The sequence below is a fragment of the Chelmon rostratus genome, chromosome 4 (assembly GCF_017976325.1).
Source record: "Chelmon rostratus isolate fCheRos1 chromosome 4, fCheRos1.pri, whole genome shotgun sequence".
Classification (NCBI taxonomy): Eukaryota; Metazoa; Chordata; class Actinopteri; order Chaetodontiformes; family Chaetodontidae; genus Chelmon; species Chelmon rostratus.
In genome coordinates, this window is record NC_055661.1 from 30,405,215 (window position 1) to 30,423,844 (window position 18,630).

The 18,630-nt window shown below is 46.6% G+C and overlaps 2 protein-coding genes across 2 annotated transcripts; one reads left to right on the forward strand and one right to left on the reverse strand.

The window, feature by feature from the left end:
• Positions 1-1,290: 1,290 nt before the first annotated feature.
• rtca (RNA 3'-terminal phosphate cyclase) lies at positions 1,291-7,005 on the reverse strand. Its single transcript, XM_041935780.1, has 11 exons — positions 6,857-7,005; positions 6,612-6,712; positions 5,568-5,711; positions 4,867-4,990; positions 4,683-4,741; positions 4,457-4,598; positions 3,739-3,860; positions 3,593-3,651; positions 3,398-3,492; positions 2,799-2,903; positions 1,291-1,557 (listed from the first exon to the last, which is right to left on the reverse strand). The coding sequence occupies exons 1-11, from the start codon at positions 6,905-6,907 to the stop codon at positions 1,459-1,461; spliced, it is 1,101 nt and encodes a 366-aa protein (XP_041791714.1). The 5' UTR covers positions 6,908-7,005; the 3' UTR covers positions 1,291-1,458.
• A 2,220-nt stretch (positions 7,006-9,225) lies between these two features.
• Positions 9,226-17,141, forward strand: dbt (dihydrolipoamide branched chain transacylase E2). Its single transcript, XM_041935242.1, has 11 exons — positions 9,226-9,284; positions 11,023-11,155; positions 11,894-11,969; positions 12,264-12,445; positions 12,524-12,651; positions 12,764-13,007; positions 13,483-13,649; positions 13,754-13,831; positions 14,231-14,422; positions 14,520-14,591; positions 15,173-17,141. Exons 1-11 carry the CDS (start codon positions 9,237-9,239, stop codon positions 15,338-15,340), a joined length of 1,488 nt encoding a protein of 495 aa, XP_041791176.1. The 5' UTR covers positions 9,226-9,236; the 3' UTR covers positions 15,341-17,141.
• Positions 17,142-18,630: the final 1,489 nt, after the last annotated feature.

The following is an 18,630-nucleotide window of genomic DNA, read 5'->3' on the forward strand; positions in this document are numbered from 1 at the left end:
CACAGCAGCCTCCGAGAATAAAAAAACAAACTAGAAATCCCAGAATTCATTCTCACAAAACCAACTTCAGTATTTCCTGTAGAAAACCTCCATCACTTCCTCCACAGGAAAAACAACGGATGGAAAGTCTAAAACAAATAAAATACTGAAAGATTCTCATGTCATAAAAAAGTCCTGATAATGATTCAGCATCTCGATTCGAACTCATAATGTAGATTTGAACACATCAGTCAGATTTTTCAGACTGATCTCACTGATCTGTGTTGACATTTCATCAAGGAAAAATCTGCACATTCACTGTTCCAGTTATCAAACTTTATTATCTGCCTACAAAACACAAACTGACCCGTCAGGTGAGTCCTGGGGAGTCTGTTTCCAGCAGGTGTTCACAGCTCCTCCACAACCCAAAACAACAAACTGATGGTATAATGTGCTGCTAGCGCCCTCTGGAGGATGCACCCTTCATCACAGCCAGGAGCTGCTCACCTGTCTGACAGGTGTCACCTCACCAGACTGAACATAAATGACACAGAGGTGAATTTCTGTGAAGGCAGGGGACACCCTGGGCAGGTCGCCAGCCTACTACAGGGCTACACATAGAGACAGACAACCACGCACACCACTCATTCACACCTACGGACAATTTAGAATTATCAATTAACCTCAGCATGTTTTTGGACTGTGGGAGGAACCCGGTGAAAACCCACGCTGCACAGGGAGAACATGCAAACTCCACACAGAAAGATCCCAGGTGGGATCGAACCGGGTTCGACAGATTATATTCATCTTATTTTCTTTATCTAAAAGTGTTTTTCTCACCTACCTCAGGTCAGCTTCGTGTCAGTTATGTGTGTTTTGTGACATGAATGTCTGCTGCAACACTGCAGTTTCCCTCCGGGGATCAATACTTTATTTATTTATCCATCCGTCTTTCATTCTGATGAAGACTGTGTGATGTGATCAAAGCACCTGACCAGGTAAGAGGGCCGTACAGAACAGATGACAGACTTCATGGAGCTTCTTCCATTAAAGGGTCGTTCTGCAGGTTCTAAAGGTCACGCATCGAGCTCAGTGATGATGTCACAGTGATGTCAGTCTGAGTTTACATCTGGAGGCAGGGAGGCTCTGACCAAACACACCATCCTGGTGCATTATGGGAAATGTCAGATCCAGTGTCTCTGGACTGAAAGTGAGGGTGTTTCCACCTCTGTGTGCAGATTTCATTGGTTTCTATCGCCCCCCCCCCCCCCGTACGAAGAGTGAACAGACTCAGAAACAGAAGGCTCAAAGTGAATGTTGGAAACTTTTATTTATTTATTAAAGAAACACCCTGAGAGACAGAAGCTGAGAGGGTCGCCATGACAGGAGCAGCTACCACACAGTCCAGTGGAGACGGAGAGTGGTCAGTGTGTGTGTGTGTGTGTGTTCAGTGTGTGTGTGTGTGTTCAGTGTGTGTGTCTACAGGTTGGTGTTAGTTGCTCCTGATCCTTCACATTCGATGATGAAGGTGACGTTGCTGCTCAGCTCATCCTCACACTTTGTTATTGTGAACTTTGCCTGAAAATAGAAAAAAATCATGTTTGAATATTAATGAGTCAGAAAGAGAAGACACACACACACACACACACACACACACAGACAGACACAGACAGACACAGACAGACAGACACACACACACACAGACAGACAGACAGACAGACACACACACACACACACACACACACAGACACACAGACAGACAGACACACACACACAGACACACACACACAGACAGACAGACAGACACACACACAGACACACAGACACACACACACACAGACACACACACACACAGACAGACAGACAGACACACACACAGACACACAGACAGACAGACAGACACACAGACACACAGACAGACAGACACACACACACACACACACACACAGACACACAGACACACAGACACACAGACACACACACACACACACACACACACACACACACACACAGTTGGTGTTCAGTAAACAGCTCTAGTCAACCATGAAAGAACTTTGTATCTTCAAGTGAGTCACAAAAACCATCAAAGGCTCTGATGAAACTGGCTCTCATGAGGACTGATCCAGGACAGAAGACCAGGAGGTCCTTCTGCTGCAGAGGACAAGTTCACCACAAGCAGCAGACACGTCTCAACACCACCTGATGGAGGAGACTGAGTGAATCCAGCCTTCATGCTCCAACTGCTGCAAAGAAACCACGACTGAGAGACCAAGACGAAGACGAGAACTGCTCAGGTCAAGAAACACGAGGACTGGACATCTGACCAGTGGAGGCCTGGACTCAGACGCAGAGAAGGTGAACAGATGGTCCCTGCAGGTGTGGTTCCACCGTGAAGCAGCAGGGAAGGGTGGAGGTGTGATGGTGTAGAACCAGCATGGCTACCACAGCATCCTGCGGCAGCTGGTTTGTTGGACCATCACGTGTTCTTCAACAGGACAATGACCCAGAACACACCTCCACCTCTACGAGGGCTGCATCACATGACCTGGTCTCCACAGTCACCTGACCTGAACCCAGCTGAGCTGCTTTGAGATGAGTTGGAGCTCAGAGAGAAGGAAAAGCAGCCAACAAGTGTTCAGCGTATAAGAGAACTCCTTCAAGACCGCCGGAGAATCGTTCCAGGTGACGACGTCATGAAGCGGCTGAGAGAACGACTCCAGAGAGCGAAGCTGCGTCAGAGCTGGAGGAGGCGACAGAAAAGTCTGGAATATTAAACACGTGTTCGTCCCCCCCGTTGAACCCTCTGCAGTGTCAGTCACCTGAGTCAGCTGCTCTGCGATGTGAATGGCCGTCTGTGTGTGCAGCGTCACGGCGCCGGTTCGAATCCGAGACGTTCCCTTTGCCAACGCCATGAAGATGATGAGCTGTGGAGGAAGAGGAGGAGAGCAGGGCTGGCTTCAGACAGACTGTTTCCAACATGTTAACAATCATCAGGCATGTTTGTCAGCAGGCTTCACTGAGTGTCACCATGGAAACACTGGTCAGCAGGTGTCACTGTTACCATGGAAACGGTGGCTGTATTAAGTCGTCTTAATTTTAGTGAAACTGCTGTACTGGGGGCAGAACGTGGACTGGCCTGGTACTGAGGAACAGTCTGGAACCTCTGTGTAAACTGGCCCAGATCCACCCAGTGGCCACTCGCAGTACTGCAACTCAAAAACCCCCAAACTCATCTGAATCATAACGGAGACGAAACGGAGACGAGCTCACTAAGTGTTTGTGACTGAGGTTTTATCCATGAGGTCCTCAACGTGAACTCAAAGCTGTGGGAGGGGCTGTGGGAGGGGCTGTGGGAGGGGCCGTGCGAGGGGCCGTGCGAGGGGCCGTGCGAGGTGGGGTCAGCAGGTTTGGGTCTCACCTGGTCCTGCAGGAATTCGTCCACACAGCCGTTGTGTCTGATGTTTCTCAGCAACATCTCAGCAGCTTCAATACCTATTTTATCTGCATAAACACCTGAGACACAGAAGTATGCAGGTGGTTATTGATGATTGATAAACGAGTATCTGGCCTTTAGACTTTCAGCATTTGGTCTCGCTGCGGGCGACGCCCTCACCTTTCTTCCCCAGAGCCGAACCTGCGAACACACAACCTGTCGACGACTCTGCGATGATTCTGAAACACAAAGAGGAGACGGACCAATCAGAGAGCCGCAGCTGCTTTCGTGAAGGCAGCTGATGCCAGCGGGTGGGCGGGACTTACATGATGCCGTTGCCGTTGCCACAGGCCTTTTCTTTCTCCTGCAGCGGCTGGATGTTGATGTACAGTTCTTTGATTTCCTTCCTGATGGTTCGAACAGCAGCCGCCGACATGTCTTTAGCCAACTGGACACAAACACGACCAATAAGATCAATACGACAAACTGATCAGTGAAGGTGATGAACACACACGATGTCGGTCACACAGGTGAATAACACCTGCTGGTTCAGTCTGAAAGGCGTCTCGTCAGATTCAGAGTCTCTGTTGTCTTTTAACTCGTTCGGCTGCTTGTGTTTAAACACCTTGAATATCTTCAATCAGCTGATGCTGCGCTGCAGAAAACGTCTGCCTCAGGTTTACACTGAACGTCAGCCAATGAGAGCCAAGAGACACTATGACACGTCTGCGTGTCTCTGATCAGCACAAAGACGTAAGAAACACGGAAGAATGTGGAGTTAATAAAAGTACAGAAAGAGTTTCAACAGCAAACTTTCAAAACAAAAGCCTGAGAAACACTTTGCTGCTGCTGCTGATTGATTGATTGATTGATTGATTGATTGATTGATTGATTGATTGATTGATTGATTGATGACATCAGCTGCACCTGGACCACGCCCTCGTTTGGAGAGGCAGATTACTGTCTTTGTATTTGCAGCGCCACCTCGTGGCTGATTTGAACCTTCAGGCTATGTTTCAGGCACTCGTGTGAACGGTTGTCGACCTTGAAGGGCAGGACGCCGGCGACGAACGCTCGGCCGTAGATCTTGGTGATGTTTCCTCTCTCCGTCATGGTGACGGGCTGCAGCTCTTTGACCGGGTTCACCGTCACCACCACCTCACCTCCACCTTTAGGGTAGTAACCCCTGAAACACATGAACACGCAGTCACACACACACACGGCTCGGACACAGTTCGACTGTTTCTATTGGCTGTAAACAGGAACTGACCTCATTCTGATGTCACAGTCAAAATGGACTCCAAACTTCTCCACGATTGGTTTAAACACCTGAAAAAGAGAATTTACATATTATTACACAGTGTGTACTCGGCGTGTACTCGGTGTGTACTCAGTCTGCTCAGTGTGTACTCGGCGTGTACTCGGTGTGTACTCGGTGTGTACTCGGCGTGTACCTTGACTGTGTAGTCGATCTGAGGAGCCATCTCTGCGTTGGTTCCTCCCTTCAGGCAGAGCTGTGAGGAGGCGTCAGAGAACAGAGCGCAGGGCAGAGCGACCTGCAGCAGCAGACACACACTCCTGACACACACACACACACACACACACACATCAATATATTATACGTATCAACAAATTGAAAGGTGGATGATGTTTGATTTGATATGTGTCAAACAAAACCAACAGAGGTGGACTGTCTGTGAGACAGACAGGCAGGCAGGCAGACAGAGAGAGAGACAGGCAGGCAGACAGACAGACAGGCAGGCAGGCAGACAGAGAGAGAGACAGAGAGACAGGCAGACAGACAGACAGACAGGCAGGCAGACAGAGAGACAGACAGACAGACAGACAGGCAGACAGACAGAGAGAGAGACAGAGAGACAGACAGGCAGACAGACAGGCAGGCAGGCAGGCAGACAGAGAGAGACAGAGACAGGCAGACAGACAGTAAGACAGACAGACAGACAGACAGACAGACAGACAGAGAGAGAGACAGAGAGACAGGCAGACAGACAGTAAGACAGACAGACAGACAGGCAGGCAGACAGAGAGAGAGACAGACAGAGAGAGAGACAGACAGACAGACAGAGAGACAGGCAGGCAGGCAGACAGACAGACAGAGAGACAGACAGACAGGCAGACAGACAGACGATCTCACCCTGCTGTTTGTGTGTCTGCTGTGTGGTTTCCAGACTGGATCTTTCCAGGAGTCAGACTGATATCGGTGGAGCCGATGGCGGCTCCCTGCAGGCTGCCAGAACACAGATCTGAGACCAGCTGAAGGCCACTCAGGTGCTGCGGTCTGAACACACACACACACACACACACACACACACACACACTAATATAATATGGTGTATATCTGTAACTTAATGAAACAGTGAACATCTGATTCTGTTTGAGACAATTTCACCAGACTCCAGTTGTTGTTTCCTCTGTTCTCACTAAAAATGCACCAAACTGTGACTTAACAGACATGTTTTTAATGTTGTGGGTCCTCTGCTTCATGAAACCAGGCACACTAGTTTTATGAAGGAATTCCCAAAAAGAAAACCCTGTTTTGGGAATTACAGCAAAGTAACATAGACTGGCTATATGACTACAACTGGTTTTGGATTGCAAGGATGTTCTTGTAAATTCGGCACATTGATTTTATCAATAAACTAATTGAACAGAAGAGATCACAGCCGCTTGGTGGCGCTGTTCGCGGACTTTTCTGGTGGAGAGACTGCGGCAGAGCGCCGGAGTCTGAAGGTTTGTATTAAAGTTTCACTCATTTAAAAGCCGCTGCATGAAGAGGACGGCTGCCGAATTTAAAAACGGCCCCAGTTCAGTGATGTTTGATCTAGTTTGATACGTTTACCGATCAGTCACACATATTATTATTATTTTACGGAACTTTTGAATTGAGTCTGGTCGGCGTCTTCTTTTCTCAATAGAGGCTTCACATACGACCGAACCAAAGTTTCCCCACAGCAGCATCCAAAGGAAACCAGGAGGCTTTTAGCGAACATGGAAACTAGACGAATTCGGTTAAGTATTAAATATTTATAACATGTATTGGTTTAATGATACACACATTAACATTAACGGTGCATGCGTTTTGTTTTTATTGTTAATGTCTGCTACGTAAGTTAGGCGACGACTCTATTCCAATGAATAGGCTAACGTTAGCCGGCTAGCCAGGGAGCTGCTAACTCACCTGAGACCCGGTGTGCTTCTGCCGGCTCGGATTTTAGTGATTTTGATGGAGGACCCGGTGATGCAACTGAGCGCCGCGGAGACTCTCAGGATCTGTCCACCCTGCGGAGAACCGATAACGGCGTAACACAACAGACATCAGTTGGCTCAGCACCGGCTCACCGCTGTTAGCATTCTGTTAGCATGTTCGCAGCGTGGAACAACAGCAACTCTAACTTCTCCTTTGAATAAAGCGTGAGTACTCACTCCCTCCATCACGCTGCCGTCTATCTCCACCACCGAGGGCTCCATCGTCATACGAGACTGAAAACTCTAACTTTTCCACAGAAACGTTCCCGCTGGACCTCAGCCTCCGGGACTTTTCTTCTACTGTTTATGATTCTTCTTCTTCGTCTGGAACTTCTCTATGTCAAGTTACACGGAGTGACTACAGCTACTTCCGAACGCTTTCAAAATAAGATAAAGTTATTGTTTTAGTGCTTTGTTGGATGATAAAAGAATCACCTGCAAATATATCTTGGTCAAACTGTTTAGCAATAATTACTTAGATATGAAGCCAAAAACAACCATGTCCAATGGTTTCTGTAATAACTGAAAATATGAGAACTAAAATCTCTGAAACATAAGGGTCAACAAGTAAATTCATGTTCATTTTTCCCAAATTGAACCAAACAGTTGGTTATTGATGCTCAACAGCTGTGTTGAGCATCAATAAAGATTTGTTTAAGATGGAGCACTGATTGGCCATTTCCGGTTTTACTGTGGTGTTTTCAGAGAACTTGATATATGCGGTGGTTCCGTTTTGTCGCCTCCTGCAGGCTGCGTGAAGAACAACAATACACCGTTATGATGCTGCCGATGATCACTGCAGAGTCACTGTGTGTGTATGTGTGTGTGTGTGGGTGTGTGTGTGTGTGTAATGTATTCAAAGTCAGGGATGTTTTTTTACTTCGATAGGACGGAAAAACAATACTATATACATATATTTGTACATTATTTATAAGAGCATAAAATACTATTGTCATAAAAACACTAAATACTGCCATATTGAATTGCAACATGAGTCAGATATCGTAGATAGATACAGTGTTTTGTAGTATTACACTGTAGAAAAATATATAATACAGTAAAAATATGTAACATTGCATAAGTATGCATGCAATATTACATATTGCATGTGTGTGTGTTTCCCCAAGTAAATAAACTAAACTTAAAGGTATTGGATGTGAGTGAATGTTAACATAAATAACATTAGTACAAACAGCAGGTTTTGTGATGTTGTGATGTGAAACAACATGAACACAGTGCTGCATTAACTGATGCTGGAGTTAAACAGTCTGACAGCTGTTGGTATGAAGGACCCGCGGACTGCAGGCTGCGGCAGCGTTCCTTCTTTCACACTGGATGCAGCAGTCTGTTACTGAAGGAGCTGATTCAGACCCTCGACCTTCTCATGCAGGGGGTGAGAGGGATTGTTCATGATTGATGTCAACTTGGCTAACATCCTACTCTCACCCACCTCCTTTATGGTGTCCAGAGGGCAGTCCAGGACAGAGCCAGGTCTCCTGAACAGTTTGTTTAGTCTTTTTCTGCCCCTCTCAGAGCTTCCACAACCCCACCAAACCACATCGTAGAAAATTACAAGGTAAGGTAAAAGGTAAAAGTATGGAGCTCTCGTTATTCCAATCCTGCGGTTTGAATTGAATTTTCATGTAAATCAATTAAGTTAAAAAATCATTATCTATCTAATAAGTTCATATCCAATAAAGCTGTAAGATTAATATGGACTGAATTAATTTTAAAGTAAACTTTAAAACTGAATAAGCTCCTGTCCATAATAGACAATCTGATCATCCACTGCACAGCGCCATCTCCAGGCAGAGGAGCAGCTTCAGTGACAGACTGCTGTCATTGTCCTGCTCTACGGACAGACTGAAAAGATCGTTCCTCCCCCACGCTGTACGGCTCTTCAACACCTCTCGGGGAGGGCGACAAAAACATTAACCAACACAACAACTCCGAACCCACTGCACACCTACACCACACATGGACACACGCACTTTATCTCACACACATCCATATGCTGGACTCAAACCGACTATTGCACACTGCTACTTTGCACAACTGCACTACTGCGCACATATTTAACTGCTCGAATGTTTCGTTGAGATGTTTATCCTGTATAGCTTAGTTCTTTATTTTATGCTTCACTATTTTTTCTTATATTGGTATCTCACTTGAAAGTTGTGCCTTACTTGAAGGTTGATCTGTACTTGAAAGTAATTCCTGTTCTTATTTTGCATGCCCTTGTGTGTCCACCTTTTTGAGCTGCTGGAACTGCAAATTTCTCCTTGGAGATAAATAAAGTATCTATCTATCTATCTATCTATCTATCTATCTATCTATCTATCTATCTATCTATCTATCTATCTATCTATCTATCTGAAGAGAAGCTAAAACGAATGGACATGTAGTTTCTGTACTAACCCTGCTGACCGCTTGGTGGCAGCGTGATATCTATGTTGCGTCCAGTCTGCTGAAAGAAAAGGAGAAGAAAACGCTGAACGATGATTGGCCGTGAGAGGGGCGTGAAGGTGTGACGTTAGGCAGCGGCACCAGAGAGGGAATGATGGCGGCGGTGACCAGAGGCTCCTTCACTATGTTCAGACGGCTGGTGAGAAATACAAAGTTAATCTGCCGCCGTTTAAATGTTTCAACTTTCTGTCGGTTTATTTGTGCTGCTAGCGTGGAGCTAACACTGACGTCATCCCTCCGTCACTCGATCAGCTACATAGCTTAGCCTGTTAGCTGCTGTATTGTAACTTCTACTGCCATGTCAGTTCTGATGCTAATGCTAACAGGATGAGGAACCGCCGGCTGCTCTGTCTCTCTCTCTCTGACTGATTGATCGGTCTGTGATACCTGTTCGCTTCTAAACAAACTGGTCACAGCTATTACCTGGTGTGTTAGCATTCAGTTTCAGTTAGCATCTCCTAGCAAATCGTACAGGTGAACGAGCTGCTGGGTCACACGCAGCTGAAGGACTCAGACTGCTAACAGCTAACAGGCTGCTGAGGGTACAGCAGAGACTGACTGACGGGTCCAAGTGTCTGAGCTCGACGGTTGTGATTTACAGTGAACTTTACAGTGATCATGGTGGATCAGGAGTTCTGAGTCCAAGACAAATTTCCCCCGCAGGCAGCCAAGGAGTACTCAGGTCTTTTCTTCAGTCAAGGTAGAAATACCACAGTGTAAAAGTCACAGGTGAAGCAACCTTTGTTAATGATGACTCAGTTCCATCAGGTGTCCAGTTCGCCAGGACCCTGGAACCAGCAGCAGGTTTAATGTATCAGTGCCATCTGTGATGTTCCTGCTGTGTCTGTAGTAATGACAGTCTGAGGTATGACCTGTGATGGCTTCAACACTATATATAGGTGTGTTGACAGAAAGGTGATGAAGAACTTGACCTGTCAGGTGTTTCGTTTTGTGAAAGTGTTGATGAATTAATTAATTCACAGTTGCTCAGTTGAGTTTCCTGGACTCTTCTGTCACAGTGTAGATCAGTGTTGCATTATAAAATTACATCGATATGCAGGATGCAGAAGCCCTCGAGCACACCTGCTCCTCTAACCGCTGCCTGTTCTGTTGTCATAGCGACTGCACACCACATGATGGCGAACAGTGATGATCAGAGCACTGACTTGTTCGGGGTCGCCTTTAATGTGTCGGAAAGGACTCGCAGCATTAAAAACGATATGATGTGAAAGCCTTGCCGTGGTTCTCAGGTGGCTGACCCTGTCTGAAGCCGTCATCGGTCCCCTGCTGTCCCAAAGTGGAAAAGTTCATCCACGGTTTTGACTGATTACTTTGCTCCTGACATGTCCTGTAGCGTGTAGAAAAACATCCCATAGACATGTTGGATTTTCATTGGAGCGGGTCTTTAGCAGCTTCAAGGAACATGACATAAAATAATATTTTACATTTGAACATTTTGTCTGTTTATGTGTCGCAGCTTTTTTAGATGATGCTGAATGTTGATTTTAGTGGCAGCCTTCTGTGTTCTGTCACAGTCAGGTTCAGCAACACTCATGCTTTTATTCTGAAGGACTCATTGTTCCTGTTAAACTGAAGCTCCTCTGAATATTTTGATCTCGGTTTATTCTTTCTCATTTCCACTTTGATTTTCTACCCTTTGACCCCCGCAGACCTCTGTAGATTTTGTGGTCCTGTGACACCTGCGGGGGTCATGATACAGATCGCTGTGTGTACACAGTCACAGCCAGAGTTTAGATTGATTTTGCTGCAGAAGCGACAGTGGGACCTGATGAAGTCTCCGTGCGGTCTCCACCTGTATGGACCGTGTGTTGTAGAACGTACAGGTGATCTTTGTCCCTGCTGTCTTTGTCTGCCAGCTCAGTCAGCAGTACCGCCGCCGATGTTTCCGGCTGCAGAACTTCAGATCTGACAGAGCGCTGCAGCCGCTCGCCTTCAGATGTGACAGAAACCTCCAGACATTCAGCAGCAGGACGCTCTACACCGCCGTCGGTAAGTCCAGACCAGCAGGAACCAGATCCTCTTAATGGTCTTGTTCCAGGGGTTAATTTGTATTTTTTCTTCAGTGGCTTAATACTTTAAGAGTTTTACACTCGAGTCTGAACCTCCAGTTTATAATCAGTGAATAAGACACTCAGAGACGGCAGAGTTCAGATCTGGTTTGTCCGGTTTCAGTAATTCAGGAACCAGATGTGGGGCCCTGTGATCTCCAAACTTCAGAATACATGAACGGACCTGAAAAAAACAGACCCAACTATATAAAATATCGCTCAGTGTTTCTCAAGATTAGATCCTCAGATGTCTTCATTTGTCCACAGCCCAAAGACGTTCAGCTGGCTGTCACAGAGGATGTTTAAGAAGCTTAAAAACTTACTCAAACCGATGAATCGATCATCAAAATAGTGATCAATTAATGGAGTAATTGTTGCAGCCCTATGTTTCCATCAGATTTATTTCTAATCATTAAATTTAGAATATTTTCTTGTTGAACTGTTGACATCATGAGACACTTCCTGACGGACTGACGCGGAATCCTGTCGAGGAAACACGACGAACTGTTTCTCCACTCGTTTCCTCTCCTCTCATCCTGGAAAGGACTGCTCAGGGTTCAGGCTTTCCAGGGTGTTCAGACAATCCAGATCAACAGGTTTGAGTCCTTCAGGCCTCTCTGAGTCCAGGTGTCCACAGGAAGGCGTGGTGACGATGTCATCGTTGTGCTTTTACCTGCAGTGAGTCGAGGACCGGTCGTCCAATTCAAACTGTCGGACATCGGAGAGGGAATCATGGAAGTGACGGTGAAGGAGTGGTATGTACCAAGACCACGAAACCTCCAGAGACCGTATCAATACTGAGACCACGAAACCTCCAGAGACCGTATCAATACTGAGACCACGAAACCTCCAGAGACCGTACCAATACTGAGACCACGAAACCTCCAGAGACTGTATATGAGACCACAAAGACCACGACAGAGACATTACGAAGACCACCAAACCACAGTAACTACCCTGGGACCAGAGACGTTACCAGTCAAACCACTGAAACTGTTCCTACTCGGTGGTGTTTCCCTTTGCTCTATAACGATGGTTTTGTCTCTCAGGTACGTGAAGGAGGGCGATAAGGTGTCTCAGTTCGACAGTATCTGTGAGGTTCAGAGCGACAAGGCGTCGGTCACCATCACGAGCCGCTACGATGGAGTCATCAAAAAACTGTACTATGACGTCGATGCCACCGCGTTAGTGGGCAAACCTCTGGTCGACATTGAGACAGAGTTCAGCTCAGGTGAGACACGACATCGATATCAGGGACCTGGTCTTTACTGCTTCCTGTTGTTCTAAAACTCTGACCGTTGTTGTCCAGAGGTCATCCAGGAGGAGGACGTGGTGGAGACGCCGGCCATGGCTCGAGAAGAACACACCCACCAGGAGATCAAAGGTCACAAGACCCAGGCCACACCCGCTGTCAGACGCCTCGCCATGGAGAACAATGTAAGTCTGTCCCACTTTGTCCAGTGTTCCCAGTGTGTGTCTCCAGTCCGTTACAGCGGTCCCGGTTTGTCCCCAGTGTAACTGTTACTGGTTTAACTGGTCTCACTAACAGATTAAGCTCAGTGAGGTTGTGGGGACGGGTAAAGACGGACGGATCCTGAAGGAGGACATCTTGAACTACCTGGCGAAGCAGACGGGCGCCATCCTACCTCCGACCCTGTTTCAGGAGATCCAGCCTCCACCTCCGGCCCCCGCTGCAGCCGCCAGGCCCGTGAGCACTCCGGCAGCTGTCAAACCTTCACCCGCAACACCCAGACCCGTCTTCACCGGCAAGGACGTCACAGAGCCCCTCAAAGGTCAGAGACGGTTTTAGGAAAAGGGTTAAATGATGACGATGACGATGGTTGTCTGTAGTTTAACAGCTCAGCTGTCTGTCCGGTCAGTTTCTGATGGATGAAATCATCTTTCATTCATTAAGAAGCAGAAGCAACTTTTAATGTGAACAAATAAAAACAGGTCTGTATGAAGACATCATGCGTACCTGCAGCTGACATCCAGCTCTTTCACATCTTTGTTGTCTGTCATGTCGGTTCGTTGAGGCCTGCGTGTTTGTTAGCGTGTTATGTCTGGTCTGTCAGATCGTTACTGAGGGGAAACACGACAGATTAAAACCACTGAGACCAGCTGATGTTAAAGTCTGCTCCACTACAGACAAACAGTCTGGAGCTGAAGTTGAACTGGATCAGGTTCTCTCAGCTCTTCTGCAGATTTAACTGGGGGAGTCCAGTCCGTCTCCTGCTGAAGGCTTGGTGGTGGCTTTCTTGTCTCCAGGTTTCCACAAAGCGATGGTGAAGACAATGACGGCGGCGCTGAAGATTCCTCACTTTGGTTACTGTGATGAAGTCGACCTGAGTCGTCTGGTGTCTCTGAGAGCTGAACTCAAGTCTGTCACTGAAGGTCGAGGCATCAAACTGAGCTACATGCCGTTCTTCATCAAGGTCTGATGATGAAAACCTTCCTGTTGATGCTGATTGGTTAACCGTTTAGTGTTGTTAATGAATTATCAATGAATAAAGTGAATGCTGTGCTCTCATTGGTCCAGGCTGCCTCCCTCAGCCTCCTGCACTTTCCGATCCTCAACGCCTCGGTGGACGAAGGCTGCCAGAACATCACGTACAAGGTGCCGAGTCCAGTTCATCAACTTTGATTTTTCTGAGTTTGACTTATTTTTGTTTTTTTTTAAGAGGAAGGTCCACGAAGTATTCAGATACATGTTGCTGCATTTTACCAGCACATACGGTGTTTGTATACTGTTTCCTTTTTAAAAGAACCAGGAGAACTCGTGTCTGTGTTGTTCCTGAATAATAATAATAATAAGAAGAATGAATATTCAATAATGTTCCGTTACATTTACTGTTAAAAATGTTCCACTCGGTTCACATTGGGGTCAGAGTTTGGACCTCTATAAACGGGGTGTGTATCGGCAGCACCGGTCGGTCGGTCGGTCGGTCAGACGGACGGTCGGTGTCAGATCGCGGTTGTCGCCGCTGACGTTGACAGATCGCTCTCTGTGCTTCAGGCGTCTCATAACATCGGCCTGGCGATGGACACCAGTCAGGGTCTGCTGGTTCCTAACGTGAAAAACGTTCAGCTGCTCAGCGTGTTCGAGATCGCTCAGGAGTTAAACCGCCTGCAGACGCTCGGCGCCGCGGGTCAGCTGGGAACCGCCGATCTCAGCGGAGGAACGTTCACCCTGTCCAACATCGGATCGGTGAGTCCGACGAGAACACAGCGGCCGAACCGGAAGTCTGAGCTGCCGCTGCAGGTCTGGACCAGCATTAATGTGTGCTCTCTTTCATTTCAACCAGATCGGAGGGACGTACGCTAAGCCCGTCATTCTTCCTCCTGAAGTCGCCATCGGAGCTCTGGGAAAAATCCAGGTGGGTTCCAAACTTTACCTGGAACATCAGGATTATCTGACTGTTATAAAACCACAACATCATCTTCTTCAGATGTGATTCTCAGAAGAATTCCACACTGTAAAAAGTTCAGTCATCACGTTTAAATGCAAAATCACAGATTTCTCACGATGTCCATGTCTGTTACCATAGTAACCATGACGAGTAGAATAACTGAGAGCTCATTGAAGGGTCAGTACCCCCTCCTGGACCGAGCTTCAGGCTCATATTTGGACAATTACACGAGTCTTTGTTTGGTGTTATCGGCATAGAAACATACATTTACCTTATTTTATGCAGGATGCCCCCCCCGTTGAACAAAAAAACCAGAGGAACACCACCGTTTGTAAAAGTGTACAGTTTAAAGAACAGGAAGTCGAGGAGTCACAGAGCAGAATTCATCTGATTCACGTCGGCTCGGTTCACGTTGTGATTTGTTGCCAAATCAAAATCTTTAGACATTTTTTAAAGTGACAGAAACTGAAATCCAGAGATTTGAAAGACAGATCAGGTCTAAAAAGTCATCCTGACTTCACCCCCCCTGTGTTTTATTTGGCCGTCAGGTCCTCCCCCGGTTTGACGCCGGTGGTCAGGTGGTCCGAGCTCACATCATGAACGTCAGCTGGTCGGCAGATCATCGCATCATAGACGGAGCCACCATGTGTCGCTTCTCCAACCTGTGGAGGGAGTACCTGGAGAACCCGGCCAACATGGTGCTGGACCTCAAATAAACAGGGACAGGAATATTTCCCATCAGCCCCAGAGAGGACGAGATGCCACACTAACAGACCCTCTCTCCTCCCGCCACCTTTGCTTCCTCTTTCTGTTCGAGGCCTTCCTGTTCGCTCGCTGTCGTTTCCTTGTTGCCTTTGAGCAAGATGCCGGGAGGAGGGGTCAGCCTGTCAATCATGTGTTTCCATGCCAACCAATAACACACACAGAGTGAAGGCCGGAGGTGCTGAAGCAGGTTCAGCTCTTCACTCATCTGGACTTCATGTGGTTTAGATTTAGACAGGATCAGACGGAGAGTTTGATGTTCATGTTTCAGAAAATTCATTTGAATCATTGATGATCCCGAGGACGATGGATTCTTCCTCTCAGCTACCAGACCACCTGAAAACAGGTTGAAGCTGTATGTTACTGATCAGATTCTCAAAGGCAGTGATGTGACTGATGGTCCTGTGGTCAACCTGCAGACCAGAAGTTCTCGTTACGTCACATTTTGGTCTGTATTTGAATATTTTAAAGTGAATCTGCTGCCGTTTGGGTTATTGACCCATTTTTAGATTAGATTTAGTGGCCTGGACAGGTCTGAAGTTCAGACTCCTGCTGCTGCTCAGCTGCGCTCTGATTGGCTGATTCATCTGACATTAATGCGCATCACATGGGCGGGGTCAGAACACTTCAGGTGAAGGGAAGTGATGCGAACAATTGTGATGACGCGGTTTTATTCATCGTCCTGAGAGCTTTGAACAGCAGCCGGAGCTTCTGAAGGTTCGACCGTCAGGACTCTCATCGATCATGGAAATCCTGATCACGACCGATCGATGCTGTTTGTCTGATCTGGTTCGTTACTGCTGAACAACAGAACACGGTGAAGAACCGAGTCGAGTAAATGTCGTCTCCTCTGGTTCAGAAGAACACGTCAGATTGTCAAACTTTTGTTTTTATTGTCGTTAATTGATCGTTTTCCTTCGTCTGCCCAAACTGTTGAACGAGCTGAAGATCAATAATCAGAGTTCAACTGTTCACATACACACAGGTGGACCTGTCCTCTGACCTGTCCTCTGACCTGTCCTCTGTGGACCAGATCTGACCTGTCTCTACCTGTCCTCTCTGTGGACCAGATCTGACCTGTACCTGTCCTCTCTGTGGACCAGATCTGACCCGTCTCTACCTGTCCTCTGTGGACCAGATCTGACCCGTCTTTACTTGACCTCTCATATTTAACAGCTATCGACTAGAAGTCCCCTCTGGATCTGGATCTGGATCTGTTTCTGATACCAGGTCACATCCTTCATGACAGAAGCAGCAGGGTTCAGGCCAACGAGTGAAGTCTGCTTGCTGCTGGTGTAGATCTGATCATGGTTGTGGTCTTCAGTTTACTGTTTTGATGCAGATCCAACACCTGGTGACTCCCACAGAGCCTCTGTATAATCTGGTGATCTGTAGGTATCAGACTGACCCAGGATCAGGTCTTCATCCCGGCATCATGTGGAGAGAACGTGTGTTCAGGTGATGGTGATCAGCATCCGAATGTTTCGGTTCTTTGGGGGGCGGGGCTTCTTCGGTGCTGGGGGCTGCTGGGGGCTGCTGGGTAAAGAGCACATGGTGTTGGTTGGATGTTACATGACTGTTTGTCTCACGTCTTTAAACGACTTTTCCTGCTTTGTGTTTTTGTTTTTAGCGATGTGTGACAGCAAACTGTGGGTTTTGTATTTTGGGGACACGTAGATCCGTTAATTGAAATAATTCAGTCATGAACAGTTTGAACCTGGTGAATAACTTTGAATAAAGTTGAAGTGCACAAACCTTGAATGTGTGATGAAGCTGTGTTCATGTGGAGTGAATTAAACAGATTTAATAAAACGTCAGTTTGATGTTTTTTACTTGCAAGAGGAAAATAAAATCTCCACCTAACAACAAAAATGAAGAATAACAATAAACTTCATTTATACACCACAGTTCATGCATAAAATCCAACATAACATAAAAACATAAAGTGATAAAACAATGAAAACAAGGAAAATAAAGTAGAACTGAAAAAACAACGAGACAAAACAGCCGTCAGGTAAAAAAGACGCTTCAGGACAACGTGATGTCAAAGGGAGGTGTCTTTAGATTTTGTTTAAAGGTGTCAACAGATGTAGCCCCCCTCAGACCTTCAGGGAGGCTGGTCCAGAGTTTTGGACTGTAATTAACAAAAGCTGCTTCTCTTTGCCTTTTAGTTCTGGTTCAGAAACAGTCAAGTGGTTTCAGTCAGAGGATCTAAGAGACCTCGTAGGCTCACATGTCTCAACCATGTCGGAGCCCGTCAGTGATTTAAAATCAAAGACTTTCACAGTGAATCAGTGGCAGACCGGTAACCAAAGGTTTCCAGACTGGAGTAATGTGGACTCTCTGGTTTTCATCAGAACAGCTGGAACTGACCAACAGCTTTCTTAGACTTTAGGTGTGAATCAATGATAACAGCGAGGTTTCTGACCTGGTCCTTTAGTGTCAGTAGATTTAGGTGTTCAGACAGTTTCTCTCTCTCAGCTTTGACTCCCATAACAAGGATCTCAGTCTGGTCTTGATTGAACTGTAAGAAGTTCTGAGTCGTCCACCAGCTGATGTCTGAGATACATGGAATGAAACTGACCATAGAACTGATGATGATGATTTCTAATAATTTGTCAAGTGGTGACGTACAAAGACTGAACAGAACTGGACCAAAGATAGAGCCCTGCGGGACACCACATGTCAGGTCTGTTTTATTAGAGGACTGATCATCCGTGGACACAAAGAACTGTCGACCAGTTAGATAAGACCTGAACCATTTAAGACCTTTGTCAGAGAGACCAGGTAGTTATACTTGTTGGCCTGGCAACGTGTCTCAGACAGAATTCAAGCTCCCATCAGGCTTCAGTGCACCTGCTGGTCCTTCAAACCAACAAATGCTGGTCTCAGTAAATTCTGCCAAACATTTGATCAGAACTGATTTCAATCTGTGAAAACATGAACTTTCAGTCTGAATGGATCAGACACATCTGATGTCACAGCAGGAAGTAACCTGCACTTTAAATAGTTTGTGTCATGTGACTGTGCATTGTGTCAGTGGTCATGTGACCTGGAGGCTAAAATTATCCAAGAGATCTGAGGTCAGGTTTCAGCTGGAGAGACACAGCATGGAGGACTGCCGCTGCGCTGCCACAAGGTGAGAACTGACACGCCTAATACTACAAACAGTACTACTGTGTACTAGAGATGTACTGCACAGATACTTCAACATTACTCAGACGTCCCACAGGTCAACGGCAGC

Excerpts from the sequence above, each read along its gene's own strand:
- rtca (XM_041935780.1), bottom strand. The coding sequence starts at position 6,907 with ATGACGATGGAGCCCTCGGTGGTGGAGATAGACGGCAGCGTGATGGAG. Across the intron at positions 3,861-4,456 it reads CCGGCGTCCTGCCCTTCAAG|TTGGCTAAAGACATGTCGGC; the intron begins GTCGACAACCGT and ends GTTTGTGTCCAG. Across the intron at positions 1,558-2,798 it reads TCGCAGAGCAGCTGACTCAG|GCAAAGTTCACAATAACAAA; the intron begins GTGACTGACACT and ends TTCTATTTTCAG.
- dbt (XM_041935242.1), top strand. The coding sequence starts at position 9,237 with ATGATGGCGGCGGTGACCAGAGGCTCCTTCACTATGTTCAGACGGCTG. Across the intron at positions 12,446-12,523 it reads TGAGACAGAGTTCAGCTCAG|AGGTCATCCAGGAGGAGGAC; the intron begins GTGAGACACGAC and ends GTTGTTGTCCAG. Across the intron at positions 13,650-13,753 it reads ACATGCCGTTCTTCATCAAG|GCTGCCTCCCTCAGCCTCCT; the intron begins GTCTGATGATGA and ends TCATTGGTCCAG.